This window comes from Halichoerus grypus, chromosome 1, assembly GCF_964656455.1.
Source record: "Halichoerus grypus chromosome 1, mHalGry1.hap1.1, whole genome shotgun sequence".
Taxonomy (NCBI): Eukaryota; Metazoa; Chordata; class Mammalia; order Carnivora; family Phocidae; genus Halichoerus; species Halichoerus grypus.
Window position 1 is genome coordinate 107293124 of NC_135712.1, and position 13729 is coordinate 107306852.

A 13729-nucleotide genomic window follows, 5' to 3' on the forward strand; every position below is an offset into this window, starting at 1 on the left:
AAACAAAAAGATTACATGAACTATACAGAATAGATCACAGGAAAAGATGATTAAGTGGTAGTTTAATATAATAGGTTTAATGTAATAACTGTTAAAACATCCTACAATAGAGCCATCAACTACTTAAAAGCAAATTGGATTAAACTTTCTAAAAATAGCTATATAGGAATCGAAAGGAACCATAAAGTTAGATTTGCTGCTGTCATTAGTTTTTTTTATATCACAAATCTGAATATTTTCAAAATATAAAGGAAATAAATAGGTTCAAATAGAAAAGGTTTAAAAGAACACATATGTTCAAATGGGGTTAGGACCCTGGAGTAGCTCTTGAATTTGTCCACAAACATAAAGAAAAAAACATATCACCTACTGTCCAAAATTTGGACAACAGATTTTTTTAAGGTGGTATTTATACAGTGGAATACTATATAGTGATTTGAATGAATGATCTAGATTAATATACATTAACATGGATAAATCCCAAAAATAGTGCTGAATATCAAAAGTAAGCAAAAAATATGTTCAGAATCATCACTTATCTACATTTTAACACTCACATATGCATACAAATATATGTACATAAATATATGTAATACATGATTTAAAAACACAGATTGAGGGGCGCCTGGGTGGCTCAGTCAGTTAAGTGTCTGCCTTCGGCTCAGGTCATGATCCCAGGGTCCTGGGATCAAGTCCCGCATCGGGGTCCCTGCTTAGCAGAGAGTCTGCTTCTCCCTCTGCTCCCTTCCCACCACTTGTGCATTCTTTCTCTTTCTGCGCACTATCTCTCTCTCGCTCGCTCTCAAATAAATAAATAAATAAATAAAATCTTAAGAAAAAAAACACAGATTGGATAGGTACACATCAATTCATAATTATAGCTGACTCTGGGGAGGAGAGGAAGGAAATGGCACCAAGGAGAGTGTAGGGATTCTACTTTATTGAAAGTCTTGTTTTCTTTAAAAAATATAAGGAAAAAATTATAAATGTAATACATTTGTTAATTTTCAGTGATGGGTACACCAATGTTATATACTATTCTGGTTTTTTTAAACTTAAAAAAAATGACACTATAATGTCCCCTTGTATTTTTGTGTTAGTTCATGCCAATAAAATAAAAATACAGCGCATATCCTTCGTGCAGTTTATATGCATGTATATACATAAACATAGTAATATGCATATAACAGGAGAAAAGTGTTGAGAACTTCACTATATTATTACAATGAGTAATTTCCTTAAACTGCATTTATTTAAATTTCAAGTTGTAAAATCCTATTTCTATCTGTTTTATTTTTTATTAAGTAAACCTTTATTTTGGTATAATTTTAGATTTATAGGAATCTTGCAAAGAGGGTTTGGAGCTCCTGTGTTTCCTTCATCCAGCTTCCCTTAACCAGGGCACATGACATAACCACGGTCCATTACATTTTATCTGCAGACACATGTACGTACTTTACTCAGATTACACCAGTTTTCCCACTAACATCCTGTTTCAATCCAGGATCTAATATCTCTTTCATTTTTCAACATATTTCTTCCAGTTTAAATACCTCGACTAGGTGTTGTTTAAGCTAAAATGACATTAAGGTATTTTAAGTTTTCTTTCCTGGGTTCTTATGTGTAGTTTTATTTGACAATGAACACATACCTCTTACGCAAAAAGAACAAAATGAATACGTTTTCAAAGGAAAACACTGAACCAGTGCACACAGTAGGTGAAAGCACACACTCTCTTCAGAGCTCTAAAGTATCTGCTCAGTAGAAAACATACCTCCTGTCTCTTTCTTTCCTCCTGGCTAACTGTCTGTGATAATCCATTTCTTTTCACCTAGAGGAAAAAGCAAAATAAAATTGAGCTCATTTACTTCAACAATTTATTATGTAAGGCATAACTCCATGCTCTTTGAGAAATGAATTTTAGGAAATTATGCAAAATGTGTGAATTCAGCACATATTAATTTTTGGGTCCCTCATAGAATATTTACTCACATTAATAAATTAGCATCAACACAAAAGAACTGCAAAGTGTGTGAATTCAGCACATATTAATTTTTGGGTCCCTCATGGAATATTTAATCACATTAATAAATTAGCATCCACACAAAAGAACTGCAAAGTGTCTAGAACACTATCCCATCAGGTTGTGCTAATCTATTCTAGTCTTAGGTCTAGATATTCCTAAAATGCTTATCAAATTAATTTCCCAAATCACAAATGAAGAAATCTAACAATAAAGAAAGTGAAGCCACCCATCTGAGAGTTTACTGCCCAGGATCCCACACTGAAAAAATAACTTTAATACTATTTTTCACCAACACTCCATGGAATACCCATGCTCTTCATAGAAACCCAATCAAGAAACAAAGAAAACAAAGTCTCCCCTGCCCCAATTTCAGCATTATTTTCAGCACATTGAAATTTGACAAAGAAGGGAATGCCTGGGTGGCTCAGTCCATTGAGCACTGGAAGGACCCTTGATTTCTGCTCAGGTCATGATCTCAGGGTCCTGAGATAGAGCCCTGCATCAGACTCTGCGCTCAGCCGGGAGTCTACTTGAGATTCTCCCTCTCCCTTTCCCTCTGCCTCCCACCCTGGCTCACATGCTCTCTCTCGCTCTCTAAAAATTAATTAATTAATTAATTAATTAATTAGACAAAGAAGGATATTAACCTGATATTCTTTGGAGAAGCAACAGTACCCACAAGAACCAAAGCACCAGTACTGTACTTGGAGTAATGCAGTTGCATTGTTAGCTAAATCACTGCAATCTCTACCTAAATTACCATGCACTTTTTATTTGATTACTGCAGTTTCTACCATGATTCATTCAGCTTTTTTTTTTTTCTTAAGATTTTATTTATTTATTTGACAGAGAGAGAGAGACAGCGAGAGAGGGAACACAAGCAGGGGGAGTGGGAGAGGGAGAAGCAGGCTCCCCGCTGAGCAGGGAGCCCGATGCAGGGCTCGATCCCAGGACCCTGGGATCATGACCTGAGCCAAGGCAGACGTCCAATCAACTGAGCCACCCAGGCGTCCCACAGGATTCAGCTTCTAACCCAGCTGAACCATGAACTCCGTGAACACAGGGCCCCGTGGTGGCTTCTGGTATACCTGGCACTGAGTCTGGCACGTGAAAGATACTCATGTTTTTCAGCTAAAGATTAAATTAGCAAAAGGTAAGGCATACATAAAATATTGACCAATTAAATTCTGTGCTTAACAGAAAGAACAGCAAGAAAGGAGAGTATCCTCCCTTTTTGTGAGAAACTAATAGCGATAAAATATAACACAGGTCTTCAAACATTTATAAAAAGCACAACGATTTGATATCCCCCATCCTCCATTTAAAAATAAATATGCTTCCCATAACAGCTGGAGATTATTCTTCTTTATCCTTAAAAATCACATTTCTATGTCAATTTTCCCCCAAAATTTCCTAACGTAATTCTGTGTGGTAGGGTATCTTATTAATCACCCTAGCATACTTTGATGCAAAAATACATTTTTCAATTTAATTTTCTAAAATTTCCTGTGACCATTGAGCTTTAAGTATAAAAGAGACTCTTCTGGATTATATAATCACCACAAATATCATTAATAACCTATGATCAAAATAACACAATAACTGCCAATTTTAATGCATTAGGCCCTAAAAGTAAATTTTACTGAGAATGCAATTCTTAGTAAGGTGGGGGGGTGGGGGGGGGGGGTTATAGTGGCTTCATTAAAAGAGGCTTCACTGAAACCAATATTTTAAATTGACCCTCCGTATCTTGTACCCCAGTGGAATGACACCTTGGAACAAGGCACCACACTAAGATTTGAGATGGGTAAGAGGAAGACCTTTCTTTAGTAAAATTGCAAAAAGGGCAACTGTGAGAGAGAAGATCGGAAAAAACCCTGGGGTAACATTAGCACACGTAGTCTCAATTTTAGAAAGGGGAGGATACCTGGAACATAAAGATCTAAAAAAATGGATCCTTAAAAGATCTAAAAAAAAGGGCACCTGGGTGGCTCAGTCGTTAAGCGTCTGCCTTCGGCTCAGGTCATGATCCCGGGGTCCCGGGATCGAGTCCCACATCGGGCTCCCTGCTCGGCGGGAAGCCTGCTTCTCCCTCTCCCACTCCCCCTGCTTGTGTTCCTGCTCTCGCTATCTCTCTCTCTGTCAAATAAATAAAATCTTTAAAAAAAAAATCTAAAAAAATGGATCCCTGTCCACTTCGCATGGTCTTCATGAATCCCCGGTGGTGTAAACCTTAGCGTGAAAACTGTGGGGGCATAGTCCGCTACATTGTGCTGTCACGGAAATGAAGACACATGTTATGGTCTCTAACCTGACTTTTGGAAAAGGATAGAAAGCAGTAGAGTAGTGTAGAAAGAGTCCTAAATCGGTGGTAAAATCAGCGATCACTTATGGAACATTCACTGTGTGCCTGGATGTGTCATAAGCATTTTATACCCCCTTTCCCATTGAATCCTCCTAAAAACTCAAGAAAGTCAATACTATCCTTATCTCCAATTCAGGTGGGGATAACAAGTGAGGCTTAACATCTAAGAGCACACAGCTAACAGGTAGCGAGGGCATAATCTGCATCCATGCCTGTCTAACTCCAGAGCTCATACTCTCTCTCTTTTATTTAAGATTTATTTATTTATTTTAGAGAGAGAGAGCAGAGGCAGGGACAGAGGGAGAGGGAGAGAGAGTCCTAAGCAGACTCCACACTGAGCGCAGAACCCCATGCAGGGCCCAATCCCATGACCCTGAGACTATGACCTGAGCTGAAACCAGGAGTCGGACCCCCAACCAGCTGCACCACTCAGGTACCCCAGGTGACTGAGGGACCCCTGCTTTCTGTGAGAGGCAGCCCATTTCTAGGGTTGGGCAATCATCACTAAACTCCTTCTAATGCCAGGCCCGTATCAAGTCTCCATATGTTCTTTTTCATCCACCCATATTGTGGAATGTTCTTAGCTTTACCCACCATCCTGACCCGGGGTCAGCCTGTCAGCAAGAATTCATGGCTAAAAAGGCTTCTTCATCCATTTTAATAAGGGGGGAGACCGGCCAGAAGAATGAAACTGTTCAGCACTACTCCGGTATGGTTAACCCTGAGCAGGAATTTCACAGGATTTCCTTCCTGACACATAGTCCTGGCAGATCGATATCCAGGCGCCATGCCCACAATCTCCACAGGTGAGATCACCAGCAAGAATTTCCACGCACTGGCCTTGTCATCCAGAATTACTAGTAAGTTCAGACCCAGAAATCTTCAGGGAAAGAGAATGAACCATTTGGACTTAGAGACCTACACAGGTGACAGCTAGTTTACTGAGGGATTAAGAGTACTTTATCCCATTAAGAAGGAAAAAAAAAAAATCCCCAGACAAAACAGTTTCTCTTTTGAGGGGGGAAAAAATGTAGTTTTGAAAAAGGCAAAGTGCTAGCTCCCAGAATTATCATATTTCATTAATACTAGTACAAACAATGATAAAATACTCCTTTAACCAAAAAGTCATCAGTAAGAAACCAGCAACCCATACAAAACTACTGAGACAGAAAAGAAAAAGATTCCAGGGAACATTCTTGGATCATAACTAAGAAACCTGAAGTGCGGCACACTGGAGGAGGCTGCAAGTTTGCTGCGGAGAGTTATGACAGATCAGCCCCTCCTGGCTGACGGCCAGGCCACGGCTCCAGGGCCTGTCCTTCTCTCTTGGCCCTTCTGTCCCCTGGACAGGGCAGGCTGGACAGCTTCTCCCTCCTGAGTCAAGAGGAATCATTATGTCCCCCTGAGACTTCTTTCCACATTCAACTCGAAATTAAGTAGTACCTGAGAGCAGGTGCCTGGATGGAGAAGGTCATGAACAGACCAGATGCTTTCAGAGACTGAGCAGTTTGGAGAAATGAAACCAGAGAAAGAGAGGGCGAGAAGGATATCAAAGGAGGCCCCCATGGAGACTGGTGACAAGGCAGAGAACAGACTATTAGGGTAGAATGAACACGCTGGAGCAAAATATCAAGCAGAAAGAAACGAGGAAGGAAAGGAGGGATGGACGATGGAAAAGGAAGGAAAAAAAGGAGAATGTGCGCCAAGTTTTAAATAGCAAATACCTCTAAGGGCACCTGGGTGGCTTAGTTGGTTAAGCATCCGGCTCTTGATTTCGGCTCAGATTGTGATCTCAGGGTCGTGAGATCCAGCTCCATGTTGGGCTACATGCTGAACTTGAAGCCTGCTTAAGATTCTCTCTCTGCCCCTCCTTCTCTCCCCCCCCCCACCCTCATCCCTGCTTGCAGGCTCACTCTCTCTCTCTCTCAAAAAAAAATAAAATAAAATAAAGTAAATACCTCTAGAAATTTTCTAATTCAAAAACAGCAAACCTTATCAGTAAACTTAACTCACTGGAAGAATCAGGCTTTTTTCCCCCCCTCCAAGAAAAAAAATGTGTGAAAAGCATATGTTTATACCTACAGTTTTAAAATTGACCTGCTTTTTGCGGTTTGCACATTTTTGCTAAGAGAATCTGAAAGATTATCAAGTTTATCATGCTTCTTCAAGTGTTCCTCTTGTTTCTATGTGTGAAAAAGAAAAAAAAATAATACAGCTGCTTCTAACACCTGATTCCTATTGCTACCCTAAATGAAAAAAATTAAAATTGTATAGGCTCCTTCTGTATTTTAATAACCTCTATTTCATATTGGAAGTTCTGGCTGAGTACAACTGGGAACAGACAGCCAAAGCAGCATGCCTCTAAAGTTCTCTTCTGACTTCACTTGAGCTTTGTTATTCCTCACTGATTTAAATTTTTTATTTAACTATGTCATCAGTAAATAGAACTGCAAAAGAAGTTTAATGAAACACTAAGAGCTGGATTATATTTGGGGTTCTTGATTTTGTATAATCTAACCAGTTCACAAAAGTGTTCAAATCCTACCATGGCAGATTCTAGCCTCGAAGGAGAAAGTACGATGCATGTCGTTATCTTCAACATTTTAAGTGGATAAAAATTAATTCAAATAAAACAACAAAACTGAGCCCATATCTATAGTTTTAACATAAGTTAAAAATATAAACATATGTGGCTTATCAAGACAGTGAATGCAGAGAACTCGCTAATGTTACAATAGTTTTACACTCATCATTATAGATTATGTGTGTGTATATATATATATATATGTACTGCTGTAATCAGTATTGAAACTCTTCACTCACGATCTTTGTAATGGATGTATTCTGCATATTCAAATAGGATGGAAATTGACAACTGGCTAAAACTAATAAAGAACAGTACAAGATACTTCATCTATGGGTGTGATATTGTCTAGTTAGACCTAAAATTTTTTAAATTGCTAAAAGGGTAAACTCCCTAAAATATAAAGCCAAAAGTTAATTAGTAGCTACTCCATCTACAATTCATGAGTGGCTCCTCCTTGATACCTTGCAAGGCTGAGCTTCTTAGATGACTACCCTATGAGGGAACAAGCAGGCTTTTGGCACTGAATTCCATTCCTGCATTCAGCGCAGTTACAGGATTTTTCACCTTGCAGAGAATTGTGTCAGGAGATCCATAAACTTTGCACAGTTATTCCTTGGCCTTTGACTTCACTGACTGGAATAGGTTATGAGCCAGTCGGATTCTCTAGGCCCAAACAGAGCCCCGGTACTGACATTTCTACAGAACCTATCTACAGAATAGAGCCAGTCCTATATCTATGAAGGGAGCTGACATTAATAACACCGTCTCTTGGCCGACCAGATGATCATTTTCCATGGGATATATTCTCAGGCCCTCTGTGAGTTGATACTGTTTCTAGATCAGATGGGTGGCACATTCCTTCCATGTTTCCCCACCAGCCAGGGAAACCAAAAAGGGAGGGCCCCGAAAGACTGACCGTCCGAAAAGGCTCAGAAATATAGCTAGTTAAAAATTAGATCAGATATTTGTAACCCAAGATCACTCTGGCTCCATAAAGCACTAATGTACATGGAATACTCAATTTGAGCTAAGACCTTTAAACTTGCTGGAGTTTACCCACTTGCTGAAAATCAGCTGGTTATTCATGCTTGTTGGTGATTCCCTATTCACAGGCTTTTGTTCTCAAGAGTTCAAAAGTGGTAAAGGAATGAATTGCCAAGTAAAATTATACCATGGGACACAATCACTCCCAGGTCCTTTCTATAGACTTAACACAACTCACATAGCCCCTGAATTACAAATAAGCTAGAGTTCTTTCACTGTAAATAACATGGGAACAGCTGCTCTCCAAGAGTATGTTTGAAGTCCCTAAAATGAAAAATCTGCCAGGATCCAGAAACAGTGTCCTTGTAACCAGGCCTGTAGGCTCTCTCCGGGCCCACTCATCCACGGCGAAAGATCCTGAGAGATCACTCCACCTAAGCTATGAGCTGCCATAGGACACGACTCTAAAGGATCAGAGATTTGTGTAACCAATGATCAGATAAATGAGATCAAGAGGAGAGTGTCACACTTTCAGGAAGGGGTGGGTAAATAGATAAAATACTGTTTAAAAAAACGGGATAGGTAGAACACAATGGCCCCTTTAATAAAATCATTTTAAAAATATGTCAACTAACGTGCCAGGGACCTCCTAATTTGTTTGTTCAAAAAACTGATCTCCTCTTTGATCTACAGTAATAATAATTCTGCAATCCTCGCCGAAGTTCTTGGATCTTAAGAAGCAGCCAGCCCTCTCGGCCTCCTGGAGGTAACCTCAGGTCTGCGAAATCAATGGCAAACTCAGATAAGGCAGGCAGGGGCTTGAGGTTTTTGCTCCTCTCTGCCCTGCCATCACCTTCTACACACAGAGCCAGGATTCCTGAATGAACCCAAATTATTTCAATACAGATATGAGGCTGAAAGTGCAAACCACAAGCAGATAGGTAATTAAAAGTACAAGAATAAACTGTTGTCCTTTGTACAATTTAGGAGATAAGCATGCATTACTTCATCGCAACCAGCTCTCACTAGCTAGCTATTCATATTACTAGCCAATTCCTGATTCAAAGTTCTTGTCGGTTCTTTAATTATTTCTCAAACTACCGCTGCATCAAATGCTTACCATGCAGCAGAACCTTTTAACAACCCCACAAGGAAGCTGGCACTATCCCTGTTTTACAAATAAAACACAGAACCACAGAAAAGTTAGATCACATTAGCCCTACTAAGTAGTAAAACTGGGATTCAAACCCAGGCCTGCCTTCTCACCCGCGCCCCCCCTCCGGGCCAGAGGCTGTGAGCTCTTAACCGTCCCAGCAGGACTGCCTTCTAACACTTGTGAATCCCTGGGAGTTGTGATCTATAGCTATTCCCCCCCTAAACTGCAATCCTCCTCCTGAATGCCCCAAACACTTCTCCCACTGGGTTCCCAGCTTCTGAGGCAGTGAAAGCTAAGCTATCAGCAGGGTGCCCTCGCAATTTAACCCGTTCATTAGCCCTGACATTACTCCTGCTAAACACATTCCTCCCTTTCACTTCTGGCTCTTACGGGCCTCGTTCCCCTGTAGGGCTACTGAGCCCAGACTCCAATGTACTCATCCTCTTGCTCCCAGATAAGCAAGAGAAACAGCTCTCTTTTATCTATCAACAATTAAGAGAAGAAAATGAAGTTAGCAAAGGCATGAAAAGCTAATGACACAGAGTAGAAAGGATGAAAAGGATGAAAAGGAAACTGGTTTTAGAAGAGACGGACAATCTCTACAAGTATTTAATAGAAGATGAGAAGTTTTAAAAAGTGAACACTTAATAAAATACTGAGGAGCAGTGGTTAATAGTGGTTAATAGGGGAAGAGATTGGGAATGGTGGTAAAATCAAAGCAGATTTCAGTCTTAACTGGTGTGTTTAGTGTTATAATAAGGAGAACCTATCTGTAATTCAAAAAGATTGTTTTAAAGAACTTAATCACCTTTAAATTTTGAATTTTAAATTGTAAACTGAAGAACACACTAATGACTAACAACAGGGAGTTGGGTAAAAGAACCAAACATCCACTTATTTGATGAAATACAATTTGGGCTTTAGAAAGGTTCTTATGGAAGAAAGTTTAATGACATGAAAAGTCATTTCACAACATGGTAAGCGAAAAAAAAATGTACCACAAAACAGCAGGTTTAATGACATGAAAAGATATTTACAACATTGTTAAGAGGAAAATATGGATAACAAGATAATATTATTGAATTTTTGCTTAAAAAAAAAAACTCCATATGTACACACACTCGGAGAAAATGTCTGAAAAGTTCTATACCAAAATGTCAACAGTGATGGGGAGAGGGAGAGATTTCACCTTTTATTGTTTAAGGATGCCAGTAATACCAGCATTTCTTTGTCGTTGCCCACAAGCAAAGCTAGAGACATGGCAGGTGACCACCAGCAGATAAAAGAAGTAAAGCAGCTAAGGAAAGGGAGGCAAGGAGAAAGCACGATTGCAGTCAAGCCCAACCACACAGTGGCTTCTGAGGCAGTGAGGAAAGAGTGTGAGGCCGGACAGGTGTGCAGATGTGACAGCGACGAGGACCGGGCTGCAGCTGGGGTGACTGAGCACGGCACCCCTGACGCACAGTGAAGGCCTGAGTCGACAAGGGCTGACGAGGGCAGAACAGGGCTGAGGTGCCCCTCTTGCAGGAGAGGAGAACTCTTGTTTGTGAAGGTGGTGCCAACACCTCAGTGGCTATTTCATTTTCATTTGTTGTTTTTGTCAAGTGGCAGATGGAAAGGAACGATCAACTCCCAACCAGTCAGTTACTTAAAACAACACTGACAATAAAGTTAATTTCCTAGATTTGCAATAAAGATCTAACCTGAACAAGACCTATTCTGGAAAGTTGGGTAAGAAAGCGAACTGATGTTTTCCACTAGATGTACAAAGCATGCAATGGTTTCATCGGACAGGGATTATCTTATCGTATGGAGGAGATCCGAGACACTGGCAAGACTTACCACTGTTGTTCTTCCATTGACCTATACATCAAACTTCACTCAAGCCATATTTCATACTTCCCCTGCTTTTATTTCCTACTCTTCTGCCCACCTAGTTTTAGTCATCCTCTCTAGAGAAAGCTTCCCTGACCTTCACGGCTCTCTGTGATTTCTATCTATGTCATTCATTTTGGCACCGTGCCCTACATTCTTGGAGAAACACCATCTAGCAGTTTCATTTCTATTGTCTTCTGAACCAGTTTCTAAGTTCCTGCAGTGCAAGTACTGGGATTTAGACTTGCTTTGTTTGCCACACCCACTACGATGCATGTAATACCAATGACGTTTCAAATCAGACACCAGCATTTTCCAAACTACAAGTGAATGACACAAAAAAGTCCGTGGATTTCTGGCCAACACCTATTTAAATGTAACAAAACAGAAAAGACAGAAATACCACAGTGTAATGCAAGTATTAAGGGTAACTTCTAACTTTTGTTTGAGATACACACACACACACACACACACACACAAAGATTACAAGGTAAAATGTATTTTTCATTTGCTAAGCTTCTGATCTACACCGTGTTTGCAACATTGACTCCACCATGTGTAATTTTTTTTATTTTTTAAAGATTTTATTTATTTATTTATTTGAGAGAAAGAGAGAGAGAGAGAGCATGAGCTCGGAGAGCAGCAGAGGGAGAGGGAGAAGCAGGCTCCCCGCTGAGCAGGGAGCCCGATGCGGGGCTCGATACCAGGACCCTGGGATCATGACCTGAGCTGAAGGCAGACGCTTAACCCACTGAGCCACACAGGTGCTCCAACCATCATGTGTAAATTTACACTAGATATGTCAGTCATGTTGCTAAACAGTCTCACAGACCCCTACGAGGAAAGTTGTTCTACTCAGGCCTCCACAAAATAAACAACCCAAGGTGGCCACATTTCACACCATAATGCATCACGGAGGCCAAAACCGATTGGAATAGAGCTAGTTAGGCACCTGGCCAAACAACAAAAAATGGTTAAGTGGCCTATTAAGTGGGGGTAAAGTGCTGAGCTGCTCTGATTGGTTGGATTCTCTCTCAAGAAACTGAACTGGGTAGTTATATATGGAAGCTGACAGGAAAACAGGAGGTGGGGTAGGACCATGCTAGGTAACCGTCCCATAAGTCTAAGCTACAACTCAGAAACGGAGTGTGCAGGAGCTCTCCAGAGAAAAGACAGACACAGCAGAGGGAAAATAAGTTCATGACAAGAAAAGAGCCACCAGGCAGATAGTTGCTGAGACACATTTTCAGCCAAGTACCAGAGAGAAATATCGTTCCTGCTTTTCCAGAGCCCAAGGCTCCATTCTAGGTAATCTCAAAACCCTAACAGAAATAGTTGGAGAGTAACCATATTTAACATCTCATCGTCTCAGCTGCCTTGATACAAGGTAGAAAAATAGTACTGCCGTCGTGCTATTGTCCTGAGGACTACATAAATTGTAGTGAACTCACCTAGTACAACCCCTGTGCACAGTAAGTCCTCTGCAAATATTTGGTCAATACTTTAACTGCATGTCAACAAATTAATATCATAATGATCCAATGGCAGGTCCCTGAGCTACAGCTATCCTGCAAGTCAGGCAGTGCACTGTGTGCTCCTACTGAGACCTTGAACCCATGAGGATACAGGGGCTCCCTGTTGCTCAGTTGAGCGAACAACAATCCCACTCCTGTGCATATCACTACCTGAAGCAGTTTCCTGCCACTTCAAAATGGGAACCACTCCATTTCTGTGTTATTTCAGTTGGATGGGTGGCAAACCCATCACACCGAAAGGGAAAATAATCTGCAATTTCCTTTCACTGGCAACACTACTTCTTCTACAAGAACTATCCGTTGGCTCTATAGTCTTTACCTCTTCAAATAATAGATATTCAGATAATGAATACCGTAATAATCTTAAGACATTAGAGCACAGACTAAAGTAGAAAATTGAGGCTATCAGTACTCTGGATAAATCAACAAAATTTGAGAAACAAATTTTTAAACACAAGTCCAGCATTTAAAGATTCAATAATAATTTTTACAGTGACGACTTCTCAAATCATCATGGAGACAAATCAGTCTGTGGATGTGGCCTTGAGGAACAGTCCCATCATTGGACTAAAGGAGGAGATGCCACAAGGGCACATCTTAAGATCGAGAGGGTAAATACAAGAATCTGATAGATGATTTCCACAATCCAAAGCTCAGTATTATACAGCCTTTTCACACAGTCATTCAGAACTCCTCAAAGTAACTGAGCCTTCCCTCCTTTTACCTAATTGCACTGTATTCCTACAGAATGCTATCATTCTCGAATGCTGTCCCATTTACCTCCCCAAAAGAAATACCAAGTGAAAAATTAGGTTGCCATTGAATTTGATTTCATAGTAGCCAATACCTGCCACAGGCTAACAGTTTTTTTTTTTTTTAAAGATTTTATTTATTTATTTATTTGACAGAGAGAGACACAGTGAGAGAGGGAACACAAGCAGGGGGAGTGGGAGAGGGAGAAGCAGGCTTCCCGCAGAGCAGAGAGCCCGATGCGGGGCTCGATCCCAGGACCCCGGGATCATGACCTGAGCCGAAGGCAGACGCTTAACGACTGAGCCACCCAGGCGCCCCCAGGCTAACAGTTTTAAACTATCACGATGCCAAGTTCCCCAACGTATCAAAGATGTGTATTAAATCCAGGAGGTAGCCAACCAATGATCAAAAAAAATTTTTTTTAATAAAAATTTAAAACAGCCTCCAA

At 40.5% G+C, this 13729-nt stretch overlaps 1 protein-coding gene across 2 annotated transcripts in view; it reads right to left on the reverse strand.

The window, feature by feature from the left end:
- The window catches only part of ARHGEF26 (Rho guanine nucleotide exchange factor 26), a 119658-nt gene that overhangs the window by 90301 nt on the left and 15628 nt on the right, over positions 1–13729 (reverse strand). For both annotated transcript variants that reach the window (XM_078070081.1, XM_036091374.2), the window contains exon 5: positions 1775–1831. In XM_078070081.1, the coding sequence (XP_077926207.1) occupies positions 1775–1831 (57 nt within the window). The remainder of the gene's footprint in view (positions 1–1774; positions 1832–13729) is intronic.